The sequence below is a fragment of the Nomascus leucogenys genome, chromosome 20 (assembly GCF_006542625.1).
Source record: "Nomascus leucogenys isolate Asia chromosome 20, Asia_NLE_v1, whole genome shotgun sequence".
Classification (NCBI taxonomy): domain Eukaryota; kingdom Metazoa; phylum Chordata; class Mammalia; order Primates; family Hylobatidae; genus Nomascus; species Nomascus leucogenys.
Window position 1 is genome coordinate 45,557,274 of NC_044400.1, and position 20,845 is coordinate 45,578,118.

General features: G+C 39.1%; 1 protein-coding gene across 2 annotated transcripts in view; it reads right to left on the reverse strand.

Annotated features, from left to right (window-relative positions):
- NSUN7 (NOP2/Sun RNA methyltransferase family member 7) overlaps nucleotides 1-20,845 on the reverse strand; it is a 48,417-nt gene that overhangs the window by 20,580 nt on the left and 6,992 nt on the right. For both annotated transcript variants that reach the window (XM_003258619.3, XM_003258620.3), the window contains exons 3-7: nucleotides 16,982-17,040; nucleotides 16,194-16,324; nucleotides 6,411-6,563; nucleotides 5,882-6,065; nucleotides 4,580-4,790 (exon numbers count right to left, since the gene is read on the reverse strand). In XM_003258619.3, the coding sequence (XP_003258667.2) occupies nucleotides 4,580-4,790; nucleotides 5,882-6,065; nucleotides 6,411-6,563; nucleotides 16,194-16,324; nucleotides 16,982-17,040 (738 nt within the window). The remainder of the gene's footprint in view (nucleotides 1-4,579; nucleotides 4,791-5,881; nucleotides 6,066-6,410; nucleotides 6,564-16,193; nucleotides 16,325-16,981; nucleotides 17,041-20,845) is intronic.

A 20,845-nucleotide genomic window follows, 5' to 3' on the forward strand; every position in this document is an offset into this window, starting at 1 on the left:
GTGTGTGTATTTCTATGTTTACATAATATTTTAATGTCATATGTATATAATGTATGTAAGCTTAAATATATATTATTTGGTTTAATCAACCATCCTATTTGCTATTTGTCTTGTTTTTTTATGTCCCCTTTCACTCCTTTTTTTTTTTCTTTTTTTCAGACAGGTCTTGCTCTGTCACTCAGGTTAGAGTGCAGTGGCACAGTCATGGCTCACTGCAGCCTTGGTCTCCTGGGCTCAAGCAATCCTCTAACCTCAGCCTCCCAAGTAGCTGGGACCACAGGTGTGTGCTATCACCCGGGTAATTGTTTGTATTTTTGATAGAAATAGGGTTTCACCATGTTGTCCAGGCTGGTCTCAAACTCCTGGGCTCAAGCAGTCCACCCGCCTCAGCTTCCCAAAGTGCTGGAATGGAATTACAGAAATGAGCCACTGTGTCTGGTCTTTACAGGAATGAGCCACTGTGCCTGGCCTTTTCCTTCCTTCCTTCCTTCCTTCCTTCCCTCCCTCCCTCCTTCTTTACTTCCTTCCTTCTTTCCTTCCTTTCCTTCCATGGGACGGAGTCTCACTCTGTTGCCTAGGCTGGAGGGCAGTGGCACGATCTCAGCTCACTGCAACCTCTGCATCTGGGGTTCAAGTGATTCTCATGCCTCAGCCTACCAAGCAGCTGGGACTACAAGCCTGTACCACTCATCCGGCTAAGTTTTGTATTTTTAGTAGAGACGGGGTTTCACCATGCTGGTTGGGCTGGTCTCGAACTCCTGGCCGCAGGTGATCCTCCCGCCTTGCCTCCTAAAGTGCTGGGATTACAGGCGTGAGGTACCACACCTGGCCTCTCCTTTTTTATCTTTTTTTTAGAATCATATTCCAATTCTATATTTCATTCCACTCCCCCTTAACTATTCATTATACATTATTTTATTATGTGTTTACTTATTGTCCCAGAAATTATAGCACACATCATTGACTTAATATGCTACTTTACCACTTCCTAGAAAAGCAAAAACCATAGGACACATTAATTCTATTTTCTTTCCTCTAAAATTATATGCCATGGTTGTAATTTATTTTAATTGCATATAACATTAACTATCTTTAGTCCCGCAGACATTAATTTGCAACCCCATTAGACATTAGATTATAATCATTTAGATTTACCTATGTACTTAACTTTTGTATTTTTCTTCATTTCTTTCAGCATCTCCACTTTTTTTAGAGACAGTCTTTTTTTTTTGAAACAGTCTCGCTCTGTTGCCCACGCTGGAGTGCAGTGGCGCGATCTCGGCTCACTGCAAGCTCTGCCTCCCAGGTTCACGCTATTCTCCTGCCTCAGCCTCACAAGTAGCTGGGACTACCGGCGCCTGCCACCACGCCCGGCTAATTTTTTGCATTTTTTAGTAGAGACGGTGTTTCACCGCGTTAGCCAGGATGGTCTCGATCTCCTGACCTTGTCATCTGCCCGCCTCAGCCTCCCAAAGTGCTGGGATTACAAGTGTGAGCCACCGCGCCCGGCCGAGACAGGGTCTTGCACTGTTACCCAGGTTGGAATGCAGTGGCACAATCATAGCTTACTGTAACCTTAAATTCCTGGGCTCAAGTGGTCCTCCCACTTCAGCATCCTGAGTAGCTAGGACTACAGCTGCACGTCACTACATCCAGCTATTTTTTTTTTATTTTTAGTAGAGACAGTGTCTCACTGTGTTACCCAGGCTGGTCTCAAACTCCTGGCCTCCTCCTAACTTGGCCTCCCAAAGCACTGGGATTACCAGCATGAGCCACTGTGCCCAGCCTCCAATTTCTTCTACCCAAACAGTGTATGTTTAGTATTCCCCTTACTGTGTCTACTAGTGACAGACTCTCAGATTTTGTCTGTCTGAGAATATCTTTATTTTATTTCAAAGAGTATTTTTGGTGGATATAAAAATCTAGCCTGGCAGTTTCTTTCAGCATAATGAAGACATTGTTTAATGGTTCTGGATAGTTTCGATTGAAAAGATAGGTTTTAGTTTTATTGCTATTCCATTGATGGTATGTATATTTTCTCCCTAGCTACTCACCAATGCCTTTCTCTTTGGTTTTCACCAGATATGCTATGGTATGCCTAACACATTACCTTAGTCTGTCTGGGCTGCTACAACAAATGCCATAGAATGAGTAGCTTATAAACAAAAGAATTTTATTTCTCACAAGTCTGGAGGCTAGGAAGTTGAAGATCAAGGCACCAGCAGATTCAGTGTCTGGTGTGGGCCTGCCTTCTTACAGATGGTGCCTTCCTGCTGTATCCTCAGTTAGTGAAAGGGGGATACCTAGGTCCCTGGGGTCCCCTTCATAACGGCACTAATCCCATTCATGAGGGCTCTGCCCTCACAACTTCCCAAAGGCCCCACCTCCTGATACCATCACTTTGTGGGTTAGGATTTTAACATACAAATTTTGTGGGGATACAAATATTCAGGCCATAGGATATGTTTTCCATGTATTCTGATTAGACTTTTACAGGGCTTCTTGAATCTGTGGCTTAATGTCTTTCATCCACTTTCAAGAATTCTCAACCTGAAATTCAAATATTGTTTCTTTCTAATTCCTTTTCTCCTCTCCGTCTGCAATTCCAAACACATATGAGATAACTGAATCACTGAGTCTCATGTGTGTCTTATGACCTCTTTCATATCCTTTGTGCCCCATGCTTAAGTCTGGATATTTTCTTCAGGCCTATCAGTTCACTTATTGTATCTTCAGTTCTGTGTAACTTACTGTTAAATCCCTATCACATTTACTTCCTAATTTCAGACATTGTATTTTTCAGTTCTAGAACTTTCTTTTAGCTTTTTTGATTATCGTTTCCAGTTCTTTGCTAAAATTCTAAAACTTGACATTTAGTCCCTCCAGCTTATTAATCATAGTTATTTTAAAGTGTACATTTTTAGTAAGGTACAGTGGCACCTGCCTGTAATTTCAGCTACTTGAGAGACTGAGGCAGAAGGATTGCTTGATCCCAGGAGGAGATCAGGCTAGGCAACATAACAAGACCCTGTCTCAAAAAAATAAAACTAAAGTCCACATCTGATAAATCCAGTATCTCCAGATATGCTGTGGGTCTGCTTCTACTGCAGTGCTTTCTGTTTTAGTCATATCTTTTCTTGTTCTGTCAGTGTTTTATAAAATTGAGTGATGGATATTGCATCAGAAAAAATTTAGAAGATACGGGCCAGGTGCGATGGCTCACACCTGTAATCCTAGCACTTTGGGAGGCCGAGATGGGTGGATCATCTGAGGTCAGGAGTTCGAGACCACCTGGCCAACATGGTGAAATGCCACCTCTACTAAAAATACAAAAATTAGCCGGGCGTGTTGGTGAGTACCTGTAATCCCAGCTACTCAGGAGGCTGAGGCAGGAGAATCGCTTGAACCTGGGGGGCAGAGGTTGCAGTGAGCCAAGATGGTGCCAACTGTACTCCCGCCTGGGCAATAAGAGGAAGACTCTATCTCAGAAAAATAAAAAAATAATAAACAAAAATAAATGAAAAAAATTAGAAGATAATTAGAAATGTAGGATGATGTTTTCCTCCAGAGGGAATTTACTTTTTTGCTTCTGGCATGCAGCTAAGACTGGGCACTAGCAATCCCAGATCACCTTAATCTAATTGGGAATTAAGATGACTGGAACGGGGGTTCTAATTCTTTGGAGGACTGATCACTATCCAAGATATACTTCGGGGCTCCAGGTGAAATTCTGAGTATTCACCAGGCTACCTCTCCTGGTCAAATCCTGAATTCCACTTTTTGTCTCCCTATCCCTGTGAATCTGTTAAAAGTTTTGCTTAGTGTTTCAGCCTTGTAGAACCTATAATAAAATGTAATCTTTATTTAGCATGATCCAATGGAAACATTTTTAAAAAACAAGAAGCCTAAAAGACAGCTCCTAGGCCAGGCCTGGTGGCTCATGCCTGTAATCTCAGGACTTTGGGAGGCCCAGGCAGGTGGATCACTTGAGCCCAGGAGTTTGAGACTAGCTTGAGCAACATTGCAAAACCTTGGCTCTACAAAAATTAGAAAAATTAGCCAGGCATAGTGGCATGAACCTTTAGTCACAGCTACTTGGGAGGCTGAGGTGGGAGGATCTCTTGAGCCCAGGAGGTAGAGGCTGCAGTGAACTGTGATCGTACCAGTGCACTCCAGCCTGGGCAACAAAGTGAGACTTCATCTCAAAAAAAAAAAAAAAGACTTAGCTTCTAGTCCTAGATATTATCTTTGTCACTTAAGCACTTATGTATTTATTAAACCATAATCATTCTTATTTATTAAATGATAAAATTTCTACTTTAAATGTTTGAGCCTCAAATTATGTGAGCTAAATGTCAAACACTATTACAAAGTACCAAGATATTAATTTAACCTACAGTTGTTTAGCCAAATTAAGCAACAAGGACAGCCTGATAAGATACAGATTAGTGAGGATTTTAAGATATTAGTTCACATATAGAGCTTTTACATTACAAAAAAACTAAGAAATTAGAAGTTTTTAATGTTTCTAAAATCCTGTAGAACAATAATTACCAAATGAAGAAATATTTTTACATACTTTTACATTCCATTTTTGTGAAAAGGGTCTTCAAGTCAGAATCCTTAGCTTGTGATTGTACTCCACACACAAATACTTTTGAGGTATTATTATTTGTTAAAATTGACATATGGGCAACTGTGTACCATGAACCTGTATTGACCATTAAGATATCATCATCCATATTTAATAAAGCCTTTACAGAATGGACAGCAAGACTTCGAGATTTGTCCTGTAAGATAAAGGTATGATTAGAATTTCAAAGGGTATGGCTAGAAATATAAGCTGACTTCTATTTGCTTTACATAAAAGAAAGTACCTCATAGTAATATTAGATACCTAACCCATTTTAGTTTTAACATCTTAATATATGTCTAAGTAAAGAGTTAACAAAGACAACTGATGTTTAAAACAAAGAGCTTAACTTTGTTTAGCCTAAATTATGACTTACTGTCTAATTTTTGTATAAAGCAATGCCAGAATCTCTAAAATATGGTCAACAGATTAATGATATCCTAACTCCCATTCTTACCCCTTCACAAAAACCCACTCATCTACTACTTCCATTTTCTCTTCCCCATTACCTTGTCACCTAAATTGCCACTAGCTCACAGAGATTAAAATTAAGATATTTGAGAAGCTCATCAAAGGGGGCTTGACAGGTTGAGCTTCTGCAGTTGATCTCAGTGCTTGATATCTAAGAGATTCTGCCCAAGAATATGAATGTGGAAAAGGGATAAGCCTTAGAAGATCAAGGTACATCTGAGGCAATAATTGGAATCTAAGGATGTAAAAATGAATTTAAACTACTTTTTTATACCTTTTATTTTCGTTCTGTTGAAACCACATTATACCTCACATTCTTTTCCTATATTGATAGTCTTTATACACCTCTTACAAATCAAAGCTATAAGACTATATTAAAGAAATTATGAAAAACTATTACAATTGCTTTTTTCATATGCAAGATGGCACTAGTATCTTCCCCACAAAGGGAAGGAAGAAAAGGTCTCATTGTACTTTCTCCTGAATTCTCCTTTAGGGGAGAAAAGTAGAACCTTACAGCTGCCAGCAGTGCAAATCTTCCCAATTATGGAATCTGGGAGAAGAATATGTTCTTTATAAATTCACATGAGACAAAAAGGCCAACCAGATGCATTGATTGTAGAGGTATTAATTTTATTCAAGGTGACAATTAGGCCTTATAAACCTCCCTGATAATCTATAAAAATATAAACAGTATTAGGTTTTATTTTTAAGTGGAGAAGTTCTTTGGCTAGGTTGGATTGTTGAGAATCACAATGAAAGTAAATATTAGTTTACCTGAAATATAAGTTTGTAATCTTTGAAAAGATCTATATTTATAAGATCATTTTTAAGATGAGATGGAAAAATTAAGACATCATAGCAATGTTGATCCACAGCAAAGACTTTATCATCAATATGCAATACAGATTTGACTTTATTATAGCCTCTTCTCTTCAAATTATTATAAACTTCTTCAGGGCTGTAAATATACAACATTAGCTTGTAATTACAAATATAATATATTAAAAATGTACTTAACACTAACACCTTTTTCCTGTAACAAAGAAAAATATCACTTCATCCATTACATCTAATGGAACTAACAATTTTAACCAACAATAAACTAAAAGATAATTATAGGCAGAGAAGTTAACATATTTATGTACCTTTGGTACTTTGGTCATAAGCTCTGGAACTTAACTCTGATTCCCTAATCACTCCCCTAGATGTGCCACCCCCACCTCTTAAAAAGGTAATGCTTCTCATCACATTATTTTAAAAGGATGGAGACTTGAACTATAAAGAATTTGATTTAAACACTTACCTGATTTTACAAGTATTTATCCAAGCATAAAGTGGTAAAGTGGAGGCCCTTAGTTCCTGTTTCCTAACTGTTTCTGGAAGGATGTGGTAAATTGAAAGGGCATCATGCTTGATTCGACATCTTGCCAATGCCGCAGCCAACTTTATCTTAAAACTAGAGACAGAAAATCCATCCTTAATCTATTGCATTTGAGACAAGACTATCAATTTTCCACTGGAAACTCTAAAAATTACATTTAGAATTTTAACAAATAATAATTCTATTTCAAATTTTTGAAGTCTAAAATAAAAATGTGTTATATTTGTAAATAGAAATACAAGGCCGGGCGCAGCGGCTCATGCCTGTAATCCCAACACTTTGGGAGGCCGAGGCAGGTGGATCACCTGAGGTCAGGAGTTTGAGACCAGCCTGACCAACATGGGGAAACCCCGTCTCTACTAAAAACACCAAATTAGCCAGGCGTGATGGTGGGTGCCTGTAATCCCAGCTACTCGGGAGGTTGAGGCAGGAGAATCACTTGAACCCAGGAGGCGGAGGTTGCAGTGAGCCAAGATCGTGTCATTCCACTCCAGCCTGGGCAACAAGAGCAAAACACTGTCTCAAAAAAAAAAAAAAGAAAAGAAAATGAAAAGAAAATAGAAATCCAATAATCCTGATTTCTTTCATTCTGTTTTTGCTGCCCCTGTATAGTTGTGCAGCAATTTCTTAACTATTACATTAATTGCTAGTTGAAAGACAAACTTTTTTTTTTTTTTTTTTTGAGATAGAGTCTCTGTCTGTCGCCCAGGCTGGAGTGCAGTGGCATGATCTTGGCTTACTGCAACCTCTGCCCCGTGGGTTCAAGCAATTCTCCTACCTCAGCCTCCCAAGTTGCTGGGACTACAGGTGTGCACCACCACACCCAGCTATTTTTTGTATTTTTAGTACAGATGCGGTTTCGCCATGTTGGCCAAGCTGTTCTCAAACTCCTGACCTCAAGTGATCCGCCCGCCTCAGCCTCCCAAAGTGCTGGCATTACAGGCATGAGCCACTGCACCCAGCTGAAAAACAAACCTTATTTATTGAGAAGGGTCTAGGATTTAGAGTCAGACAAACCTGAAGTTAAATCCAGGTTTTATCACTTACTAGCTGTGTAACCTCAGGAATGTTACTTAATCTCCTTTTTCAGCCTAGTTTTCTCATCTGTTAAAGGTGGTCAGCTTACCTTGTTATTAATGTAGTGATTATCAATCATGTGTGCAAAATTCTTAACGCAGTGCCTGGCACATAGCAGGCACTCATTATAGGCTAGTTATTAGTATCACAGACGGCACCAGTATAGTCTTGATAAGATTAAAGAACTTTCATGAGTCTGTATTAAGTCCTTCCCTGTTCTGAATGTCCCATGCTTCAAAATTCCAAATCACAAAAGAAAAACAAGAACTGGTTAGCATCACCATGATGGCTCAATGATTTTTCTTGATCTCATAGCCCAAATTTTTAATGAATGAGAACACAGGACTTATTCCTGACCCATATTCATAGCATTTTCACAGTAGGAATCTAACTGAAATCAACCTCAAGTATAACCTTGAGTGAGAAATAAGAAGAGATGTCACAAAACAGTCAAATACGATCTGAGTTGTGGTTGGTGGGTGGTACAGAAAGGGAGGACACTTTCTGTCAGGCCCACCTAAATTGTTTCAAAGAATGCTGGGAGCCAGGACAAGAGGGGTAGTAAATGAGCATCTCTGTTATATTTTTTAGCACCAACTGTTAAATCCCTACTTCTTTTCTTCATACCTGCAGTGTCCTTATTCTACATTTCTTATCTACTCAATAGAATGAGAACATCTCACCCCAAAAAAGTTGTTTATGTGGGAATATTATGTGTATGTATATGAAAGAGAGAAGATAGGGGAACTTGGGAAGGAAAGAGAAGGGTGGTCAAACATTAAGCCTTTTGGGACTACGATAAAATTAGATTTGTCTAGTTCTGTGTCTAAATGTCACAGGACTACGGCAGTGGATACTAAAAAAATGACATAGTACATTAATGCACCTCAAAAAATAAATTAATGTAAAAGGGGTGAGTTACTGTTCTATATTATACATTGTGAGATATTCTGAGTATAGACTATTTTTTATTAACAGTACTTGCAAATACCTTAGTTCAAATTTATCATAATAAATGCTATTTACTGAATTATTCAATCATTAAGGACTAAAAATATGACGCTGAGAAATATATATGTGCTGTGTATATGGGAGGAGTGTAAGGAGAAATAAATCTCCAATTTTCCAGATAGTAAACATTTTGGACCATGACTTTTAACAAAATTTAATCCTACAAAAAATAAAGTGTACATGCAGTTATACAGATTTTTATGTAAATATACTATATTAGACTTAGGGCAAAGATCAAATCCATATGTTCTTAAAATAACCAGACCTATACTTCTGTAGATGAAGTATCCTATCTTGTGGTTACTAAAAAAAGCTTCTTCCATAGCTTTAAATAAGGAGGACTCCGGCTGGGCGCGGTGGCTCAAGCCTGTAATCCCAGCACTTTGAGAGGCCGAGGCGGGTGGATCACGAGGTCAGGAGATCGAGACCATCCTGGCTAACACGGTGAAACCCCGTCTCTACTAAAAAATACAAAAAAATTAGCCGGGCGTGTTGGCGGGCGCCTGTGGTCCCAGCTACTCGGGAGGCTGAGGCAGGAGAATGGCGTGAACCCAGGAGGTGGAGGTTGCGGTGAGCCGAGATCGCGCCACCGCACTCCAGCCTGGGGGACAGAGAAAGACTCCGTCTCAAAAAAAAAAAAGGACTGCAATGATGAAAATGGTAGCAAAGTAGCCTTTCCCAATATTCTTGATCCAGAAGTCCTTTTTCTGCTACAGTTTGTATGTTATCACAGAGAGCTGCCTGATTATCTTTTTTACCATTATTCCAGTTACACACACAGTCAAAGCTTCCTTTATGATATTAAATATTATTAATAATATAATAAAATTATATAATTATAAATATATATTTATATAGGCTTAAATTTTAGATGAAATCCATCAGCCACAGGACAGAATCTAAACTCCTTATGAGGAAATTCTAGGATCTTAATAGTTCAACCTGAACCAACTCCTCCTGCCTCAATTCCCATCACTCCCACCCAGAAATCTATTGTCAGTCATGCGCTGAACTATTTGCCACTCCTATGGTATGCCATGTCACATCTCCTCTTTCTCTCTCTTCCATATTCTCTCTCTCTCAATTATCTGAGTTCAGGTAATTTGATTGCAGAGTTCAAGCCCAACTGGCGTGCATGAGAGAGAAGAGAAAGAGAGAAAGACAGAGATTTTTTGGATGTAGGAAGTGAGAGTCAAGCCAGTTTTTCCAGTGTTTGGTACTATAAAATGTAGCTCCCGTGTTAGGGAGTTGTTGGCAGCCAAGCTTCTTATCCTGGAAATATAGAATGATAAGAGAATGGAGGCACAGAGAAGCAGAGACTAGAGTCCTGATGATTTTGGAGTCACAGGCTCTAGTTAGTAGAAGCATCGCTACATCACCACCCTTCCTGTAGCCTCATGTTCAATTCTTCCATAAATGATCTTAAAATCCCTCTTTTGCAGTATCTGTCAGTTGCAAAAAAGAATCTTAACTAATTGCCATTTTCCCTCAGTTTATTATTTTTTATTTTTTGAGACAGAGTCTTGCTCTGTCACCAGGCTGGAGTGCAGTGGTGCAATCTCAGCTTATTGCAACCTCTGCCTCCTGGGTTCAAGAGATTCTCCTGACTCAGCCTCCTGAGTAGCTGGGACTACAGGCGCATGCCACCACGCCTGGCTAATTTTTGTATTTTTAGTAGAGACGGGGTTTCACTATCTTGGCCAAGATGGTCTTGATCTCTTGACCTCATGATCCGCCTGCCTTGGCCTCCCAAAATGCCAGGATTACAGGTGTGAGCCACCGTGCCCAGCCACCTCAGTTTATTTTTTAATGAAATTGATTTTACTCTTTTTTGGCTTTTTACTACTTCTTTTGGCCTTTTGTAATATACATTTACATTTTTTAAATTTTCAGAAATATTTATGTAGTTTTTGACTCAAGTTTTTGAATGGCATTACCAATGTCTAACATATCAGAACTGTGGTTCTCTTTAAATATAAATTGAATAAAGTCATCTGCTGCATAATAACATTTAGGTCAATGATGAACTCTGTTTATGATGGTGGTCCCATAAAAGTTTACTACGGTAGTACCTTTGCTATATTTAAATAGGTTTAGATACACAAATACATGCCATAGTGTTATAATTGCCTACAGTATTCAGTACATACCATGCTGTGCAGGTTTGTAGACTAGGAGCACTAGGCTATACCATATAGGATAGGTGTACAGTAGGCTATACCATCTAGATTTGTGTAAGTATGTTCTACAATGTTCCCATCAGAAGAAATCACCTAATGACACATTTCTCAGAATGTATCCCCATCATTAAGTGACACTTGATTGGAATTTCTTTTCTTTTTTGAGATGGAGTTTCGCTCTTGTTATCCAGGCTGCAGTGCAGTGGCGTGATCTTGGCTCACTGTAACCTCCGCCTCCTGGGTTCAAGTGATTCTCCTGCCTCATCCTCCCAAGTAGGTGGGATTACAGGCATGCACCATCACACCTGACTAATTTTGTATTTTTAGTAGAGATGGGGCTTCTCCATGTTGGTCCAGCCTGGTCTCGAACTCCTGACCTCAGGTGATCCGCCCACCTCGGCCTCCCAAAGTGCTGGGAGGCGTGAGCCACCAAGCCTGACCTTGATTGCATGTTCTTAATGCCAAAAGATAATCTTCAATGAACTGCTTGAATTTCCCAGAAAAATATAAAATCAGACATCTGCTTCAGACTCTTTACTAGGTAAGTGAAACAGGTGAAGAGTTTCTGAAGAAGGAGCGGAGAGAATGTGAGAGATAAAACCCATGAACAAGTATGTAAAGGGCATTTTGGCAATTAGAAATTCTGGAGCATTATGGGGAATGAGAGAAACTGGGGAAGATAAGAAAAAGAATATATCTGAGCAAATGTGCCTTATCCCAAAAATGCATGGCTGGTTTAACATTCATAAACCAGTCAATGTAAATCACCTGGCCACTTAATACAATAAAGAAGAAAAACAATCACTTCAGTCTTCTAAAACTGTTCTCTATTTTTTTAACTCAGCAAGACTGCTATTTTCTAATTCCTGCATTGCAGTTTGAGAATTCTTCCAGGCATAAAGCCAGGACTATTCTAGAGCTCACCTCATTTGTTTTGTTCTTTCAGGGATCAAGTTTCTGTGCTGCTTCTTGTCTAATGTCCAAACCTTTACGTCCTATAATATATTTTGGCCAGTTTTCTAGTTGTTTACAGTAGAAGGGGAAGTCTAATCCAAGATATTCTATCATGACTATACAATTACATTTTGAAAATATCACTCTACCTGCCATGTGGAACTGATTGCAGGAAAGTGAGAGTTATAGGCCAGGGAAATGTATCTAAGGAAGCTATCATGGTAGTCCAAGTGATTCATTATGGTGGCATAGATTTGGATGGTAGTAGTGGAAATGGAAAGAAGCGCACAGGCTCAGTGTATGTTTTTGAATTGGAATTACAGGACTTGATGCATTAGATACAGATTGAGTGCAGGGGAGGGGAGGAAAGAAGAATCAAGGATGATGTCTAGGTAGATGGTGATGCCTTAGCTGTGAAGTGGAAGACATCAGGATAAACGGTTTTGGGGTGGTTTGGAAGGAGAACTGACTAAGTCTTTCCCCTCCTTCTCTAGTTTTTCACTGCTTATTTTCCAATTGCTGCCTCACAACAGTCCAACAAATAATTTAACAGAAATAGATTATTGGGCTGGTGGAAAGACATGGGGAGTGAGAAACAAGGGGTTGTGGTCTCTCTTTTTTTAACCTAGTCACACAGTATTAAAAAGACAGTTGCATTTTATACAAAGAATGGGTTCTTAAAGACCTTTCATATGTAAAAAAAAAATGATAATAGGTATCATCTTGGATTACACATCTAAACCCATGAATAAGAGAAGAAAAAAATACATGTTGGTGCATAGGGGTATAAGAGTGAAAGAACACAAGGATTCCCAGGAGATGTAACAACAAAGGCCAAACCACTTTTACAAGGAGGAAATCATTCTCATTCAGCTTCTTGCTAATTACTTCTTCTTCTATAACCTCTTAGAGTTAGTCTTTATCTGGCCGGGCACAGCAGCTCACACTTGTAATCCCAGCACTCTAGGAGGCTGAGGTGGGAGGATCACCTGGGGTCAGGAGTTCGAGACCAGCCTGGCCAACAGGCTGAAACCCCATCTCTACAAAAACAGAGGCATGATGGCACGTGCCTGTAATCCCAGCTACTCGGGAGGCTGAGGCAGGAGAACTGCTTGAGCCTGGGAGGTGGAGGTTGCAGTGAGCCGAGATTGTGCCATTGCACTCCAGCCTGGGTGACAGAGCAAGAATCCATCTCAAAAAAAAAAAAGAAAAAAAAAAGAATTAGTCTTTATCCTCTAAGTAGATACATGCTAAGGTGTACTTTGAGCTTAGTGACTGAACTTCCCTGGGAACTACAGTCTCAAGCCCTAGAAGACAGATAGAGTTGGCTTCCAGCTGTCTTTCTGTGGTTTAGAATACCACTTCATTGGCTACAGGGCATTGGCCCGAGAGACTGCACCTGACCTGCACTGAGGCAATCAAATTTCCTCTCACAGGAATTTAGAAATGGGAGGTAAGATAATAAGTTAGTCTCAGTGAAGAAACTAGCATACAACTGTAACATAAGCTTGGGTACTGGGGTACAACAGTAGGACCTTCTCCATGCAGACTAGAAAAGCACAGTAGGCAGATGTGCAGAGGAAAAAAAATGAAGCAGATACTACAAGAGAAGCAGAGATAAAAAGATAAAGAGATAAAGCAAATTAAAGTCCTAACATCTTTCCAGTTCCTGATTTCATTCTCTTCCTGAGTTCTTGAGTTGTATGAGATATCCCAGTATCTTTATTTTCCATTTTTGCTCAAGCTAAGTGAAGATGGCTTCAATTACTTGAAAGCTAAGACGACTCGAGTAAAATACTGTGGCATCTTTGTACATGTATTTTCTCAGCAATGCGCTACTATTCTTCTCCACAATTCAATCACTAAACATAGGCATTTCTCCTATAGTATATTATGAATTGAATATAACGTGAATTGAGTACAATGTGACTGATTAGGAATAAGATTCCTAAATTAATTCCTAGCAATAAGATTTGCAATGCATAAAATTCTATTGGTTTGGGTATGGGAAAAAACAATTGCACTGACAACAATGTAACCAGAATATGTGTTAAGGCAGGTAGTAGCATGATGTGAATTATGGGAATGGGGAAAATCTGGGGAATCAGGAATCCTTAGATATTAATATCTTCTGGTTCCTCTGACCTCTTAAACCAGGCCCTTTGCTTGTCCTACTCCTACTTTCCTTGCCAGCATCCTCAGCTAAAGTCTACTTCTGATGAAACCACAGTGTAATCTTTCTTACTTGGTTAGAGCCCTGTGGGTTTCTTGGTTGACTCAACATAACCCCAGCTCTCATCAGCCCCTCTGAGACTAAGTTCAGACATGAAAGTCCCCTAAATCCTGACTATGTCAAACAGAAACTAGGAGAAGCACAGGGAAACTGAAACTCAGAGCCTGTCCCATAGCATATTGCTCCACCAAGTTTCCTCTGAATGCCCATCCTGGGAGTCAGGCTGCCTAATACTGGTACTAGCAATAAGGCGGTTTCTCCCAGACCCAAAGTAAACAGGCGCAAGATCCTTACTTATTTAACACAGAGAGTACATACATCTGATTGCTTTTGCTCTTCTCCATCCCGTGATTTCTCATGGCTATGACACTGACATGAGATATGACTATGTTCTAAACTTCCAGAGTACCTCAGCCAAGCCTCACTATGCTAAGTGGAAGGAATGCTAGCATATAAATGGTTGAAGTTTGGACTCTGGAGTCATTCCTGAGTGTGAATTCTGGCTACTCCCCTTTCCAGTTCTGTGGCATTAAACAGTCCCTTTAATTCAGCAGTCTCGAACCTTTTTGGGACCAGGGACCAGTTTCGTGGAAGACAATTTTTCCATGAACTGGGGGAAGGTGGAGGGAATGGTTTCAGGATGAAACTGTTCTACCTCAGATCATCAAGCATTAGATGATCTCATAAGGATCATCTAATTAGATTAATCCTTAGATTCTCACAAGGAGCATGCAACCTAGATCCCTCACATGTGCAGTTCACAATCAGGTTCACGCTTCTGTGAGAATCTAATGCTGCTGCTAATCTGACAGAAGGTAGAGCTCAGGTGGTCATTCTCATTCACCTGCTGCTCACCTCGTGCTGTGCTGCCCAGTTCCTAAGAGGCCATGGACAGGTACTGGTCTGCAGCCCCAGGGTTGGGGACCCCTGCTTTAACTTGTCTGTTCCTCTTTTTTCCCATGTGTAAAATTACAGGTTGGTAACAGTAACCAATGCATAGAGCTGTTATGTAAAGAGCTTCTTAGAACAGTGGCTGACACATGTTAAGTGCTCAATAAATGCAAGCTATTATTATCATTACTATTACCTGAGTCTTCTGGTCTCAGCCTTCAATAATTTAAATAAAACTGCTTAAATTTCCTGTAAAATCAGACATCATATTGACAATTGTTGACAGTGACAATCAGATTATTCACTAAGCCAAAATCTTCCTACAAAATTGTTGTTGTTGCTACATTGTACTTTCTATTAAAGTTCAACAACATACAACTAAAAGCTGTAATCAACAGTGTCTTAGTTCATTTTGCACTGCTATAACAAAATACCTGAGACCAGCTAATTTATAAAGAACAGAAGTTTATTTTCTCACAGTTCTGGAGGCTGAGAAGTCCAAAATCAAGGTGCTGGCATTTGGTGAGGGCCTTCTTGCTGCATCATCAAATGGTGGAACAGAGAAGGGCAAAAGCACAAGAGAGCAAATCCACCTCACAAGCCCTTTTTATAATAGCATTAATCTATTCATGAGGGTGAAATCTTCATGACCTAAACACTTCTCATTAGGCCCCAACTCCCAGCATTGTCATACTGAAGATTAAGTTTCCAATACATGAATTCTGGGGGACACATTCAAACCATAGCAAACAGTAACACTTAACATTTACTGACCAATTTACTTTATGTCTGTTTCTAACTGAGCATTTTACATGCATTAATTTAATCCATTGTCCCATCTACCCCTTGAGGTAGAAACTTCTTATTCTCATGGTAGACTTCTACTGATATTTAGGATAAAAAGAAAACAAATTTAAGATGTTTGTTCTTAAGTAGAATTTTTTTTCTTTACTTGGGGAAAATAGTTGATTCTTGTCTACTGTTGGAATTTTCTCAATTGAGTCATGTTAGAGGTTTTCTTTGTTTTACAAAGCTATAAATAAAGTGAACTAAGCAATTAGTAGCTGTTTCAAATACAGTTTAATTTATGTGCTAAAAATTATTGAGAATTTTTAATGATTTCTCACATGCTTACACACAATCTTGTGTGTTTTTCAAGCTTTGAAAAACAAATTGATTTCAAACAAAATTCTTAACCTGTTCAAGACTGTTTGTAAAGAAATTCAAGAATTTTATGAATTTTTATATTTTTCTCTATAAAATTTAACTCTTATCTACACATTATACTGTATGTAATTTTACCAATAAAAATACCAATGTAGGTTTCATATAAAACATTCTTTTCACTTTCACAATTACCTGTTAAGAAGGTTCTCTACTTCTTGAACTTCTGATATGGACTCTTCATTATCAGAAAGGACACGAGTTTGAAATTTTCTATCTTGGAAATCATATAGCATCACAATAATAAGACTGCTCAAATGATCTGGCTATCAAGGGAAAACATATATAAAGAAAAGTGTACAAACAATATCTAACCAGCAATATTTTCCATTCCATTATTTTTCATAACAGAGCAGGAATATGACTATTTTTACATAGTCTGATTGGATTTGGAAGGTCTTCAAAATAGAAAAAAATCCAGAAAAAAAACCCTTTCAAAAGAGACAGTTTTTGGTATGTTCACCAAAATGAATGATATTAGAAGTTAAAAGGAATCTATATTTAAGGGGTTTCAATATTCAGCAAACTATTTAAATCTTTTTTTTTTTTTTTTGAGACGGAGTTTCACTCTTGTTGTCTAGGCTGGAGTGCAATGGCGCAATCTCAGCTCACTGCAACCTCTGCCTCCTGGGTTTTCAAGCAATTCTGCCTCAGCCTCCCAAGTAGCTGGGATTACAGGCATGTGCCACCACACCCGGCTAATTTTGTATTTTTAGTAGAGACAGGGTTTCTCCATGTTGGTCACGCTGGTCTCGAACTCCCGACCTCAGGTGATCTGCCTGCCTCGGCCTCCCAAAGTGCTGAGATTACAGGTGTGAGCCACCGCGACTGGCCTCAAACTATTTAAATCTAAAGGCTTTTAAACACTTTCTTTAAAAAAAAAAAATCATGAAACAATGTAATTCTAAAACTTATCTACTTACTATTGTGGTACTTGGGAAGATACAGCTGTCTATCAATATAGTTTCCAAAATATCTTGATCTGCAAAACAAGGGAAAGGCCTGTCACCGAAAATACAAAGTAGAAAATGAAAACTCTGGAATCAAAATACACTGTAATAATGCCATAAAATATATTTACTTTCATATCTAAAATATACCTCAATTCTGGATAATGACTTAAATTACAATGACATGATGAAATATTTATAATCTTTATGAATGCTGGACCCTTATGACCTAGGGTCCGCATGGAATCATAGTCAAAGAAGCATTATCTGAATAGTCAAAGCAGTAATAAAAGGATTCCAATCTTTAATGTATGGCCTTTGAAAAACATTAAAGAGGATCTAATTAATAATGTTGAGCAATAGTTTTCTTATTCTTTTTATGTATTACTGGATTTGATTTGCTAATTTTTTTGGTTTTGTTTTTGAGACAGAGTCTTGCTCTGTCATCTAGGCTGGAGTACAATGGTGCGATCTCAGCTCACTGCAACGTCTGCCTCCCAGGTTCAAGCAATTCTGCCTCAGCCTCCAGAGTAGCTGGGACTACAGGTATGCACCATCACACCTGGCTAATTTTTGTATTTTTTGTAGAAATGGGGTTTCACCCTGTTGGCCAAGCTGGTCTCGAATTCCTGACCTTAGGTGATCTGCCCGCCTAGGCCTCCCAAAGTGCTGGGATTACAAGCATGAGCCACCATACCCGGCTGCTAATGTTTTATTTAGAATTTTTGTTGTATGTTCATGTTCATGAGGGATGTTGGTCTATAATTTTCTTTTCTCGTAATATCCTTGTCAGTGTTGGTATCAGAGTTTTGCAGCCGATGAGTGGAAACTATTCTCTCTTCCTCTATTCTCTCAGAGTTTGTGTTAGATTGGTATTATTTCTTAACTATTTAGTAAAACTCAATAGTGAAGACATTGATGTGATGACATTTAATCTAAGACTCAAATGACAAGGAGTTAGCCATGTGAATATCTAGGAAGGGACAGCATTCCAGGCAGAAGTTATGATAACTGCAAAGGCGGTTAATTAGAAACAAGTGGACATATTTAAAAACTTCCGCAGGGAACACGAGTATTATTTTTGGTACAACTACTTAAACTATATATACATCATATAACAAATGCTATATTTTATTTATTTATTTATTTATTTATTTATTTATGAGACGGAGTCTCGCTCTATCACACCGGGTGGAGTGCAGTGGTGCAATCTCGGTTCACTGCAACCTCCACCTCCCGGGTTCAAACGATTCTCCTGTCTCAGCCTACCAAGCAGCTGGGATTACAGGTGTGCATCACAGCATCACAACTAATTTTTGTATTTTTAGTAGAGACGGGGTTTCACCATGTTGACCAGGCTGGTCTCGAACTCCTGACCTCAGGTGATCTGCCTGCCTCAGCCTCCCAAAGTGCTGGGATTAGAGGCATGAGCCACCGTGCCCGGCATATAACAAATGCTTTAATCAGTTAAACAGAAACGTAGGCCTGCCTAGCTTCAATTTATTCAATATTTATGGAAAGCCTACTATAACCAAGGTATAAATTGAATTTATACCTTGAATTTGAATTCATGAATTTTCTTTTTTTTTGAGACAGAGTCTTGCTCTGTCACCCAGACTGGAGGGCAATGGTGCTGTCACAGCTTACTGCAACCTCCACCTCCTGGGCTCAAGCAACCCTCCTGCCTCAGTCTCCCAAGTTGCTGGGACTACAGGTGTGTGGCACCACACCTGGCTAATTTTTGTATTTTTTACTTTTTTATTGTTTTTCTTTTTATTTTTTGTTTTTTAAAATATTATCTTTGTATTTTTTGTAGAGATGGGTTTTTGCCATGCTGGCTAAGTTGGTCTCCAACTCCTGGCCTCAAGTGATCTGCCCACTTTGGCTTCCCAAGTGTTGGGGTTACAGGCGTGAGCCACCATGCCTGGCCTAAATTTCATTTTTCATTTGAGAGATAGGAAAACTAAAAAGAAGTGACTAATTTGGGAGCACAGACTCATCTTCCCATAGAAATCCTCTGGGAATCATTATCCACATTCTAGCCACAATTATGTACTTGTACTTCACAAGGTAATTATCCTTATAAGGAAATGAAGTTTACAGTTTCACATCCTTAGTACTTTCAAACCAATTCCCATCTACTTCATACTTTTTGTACTTTTTTTTTCACAACAAGTACAGTATTAGAAAGAAGGATTTCTAACTTGGCAGACCTCTTTGAGCAATGGAGATGCTGGACTCCTAAGAAATAGAAGAAGCTGGCCGGGTGTGATGACTCACGCCTGTAATCCTAGCACTTTGGGAGGCCAAGACAGGTGGATCACCTGAGGTCAGGAGTCCAAGGCCAGCCTGGCTAACATGGTGAAACCCAGTTTCTACTAAAAATACAAAAAATCATCCAGGCGTGGTGGCACACCTCTAATCCCACCTACTTGGGAGGCTGAGGCAAGAGAATCTCTTGAACCCGGGAGGCAGAGGTTGCAGTGAGCCGAGATCATGACACTGCATTCTGGCTTGGGCAATAAGAGTGAAACTCCGTCTCAGAAAAAAAAAAAAAAAAAAAAAAAAAAAAAAAAAAAAAAAACAGGAATAGGAGAGGCAGGATGAACAAACAGAGAACAGAACATCCTTTTCCCAATAATTGCATTTTTTCCCCCTAGGGCTCTTGTCAAAACCAATATCACCTTTAGGATGCCTTTGCTATTGTGCAGAATGCATTACTTTTGTGTATATAGATATAGATATAGATATAGATATATAGATATAGATAGATAGATAGATAGATAGATACAATTTTACCTTCTTACATAGTAATATCAACATGAATATTGTATACTTTACACAGATGCTCCTTGCCTTACAATGGGGTTATATCCTGATAAACCCATCATAAGTTAAAAATATTGTATATCAAAAATGCATGTAATACATCTATCCTACTAAACATCATAGCTTAGCTTAGGCTATCTTAAACACATTCAGAACACTTACATAGGCCTGTAGTTGGGCAAAATTATCCAACACAAAGTCTATTTTATAATAAAGTGCTGACCATCTCATGTAACTTATTTATTTGTTTGTTTATTTATTTGTTTATTTATTGAGATGGAATCTCGCTCTGTCACCCAGGCTGGAGTGCAGTAGTGCAATCTCGGCTCACTGCAACCTCTGCCTCCCAGGTTCAAGCGATCCTCCTGCCTCAGCCTCCCAAGTAGCTGGAACTACAAGCGCCCACCACCATGCCCGGCTAATTTTTGTATTTTTAGTAGAGACAGGGTTTCACCATATTAGCAAGGCTGGTCTCAAACTCCTGACCTTGTGATCCACCCACCTCGGCCTCCCAAAGTGCTGAGATTACATGCGTGAGGCACCGCGCCCGGCCCTTTTTTGTTTGTTTTTATGTAACTTATTAAATACTGAACGTAAAACACAGAATGGTTGTGTGGGTACTCAAAGTATGGTATGGTTTCTACTGAACGTGTATAGCTTTTACATCATGGTAAAGAGGAAAAAGTACAAGGACCCCCATCATAAATTGGGGACTGTGTTATAATGTTTTCTATGTGCTTGACAATGTTCTAAGTGCATTTCATATATTAATTCATTTAATCTCCACAACAACCATATGAATTAGGTTGTTTTATTTCATAGGAAATGGGGCACAGCACAGTTAAGTAATGTGTTCATAGTCACATAGCAAGTAGCAGATAAAGGAGTCAAACCCAGGCACTCTGGCACCAAAGTACATGCACTTCACCACAACATTATGCTGCCTTCCTCTTATTATTCTTATGACAAACCAGCGTAACCAAATACAACACACTGACAATGCTAATT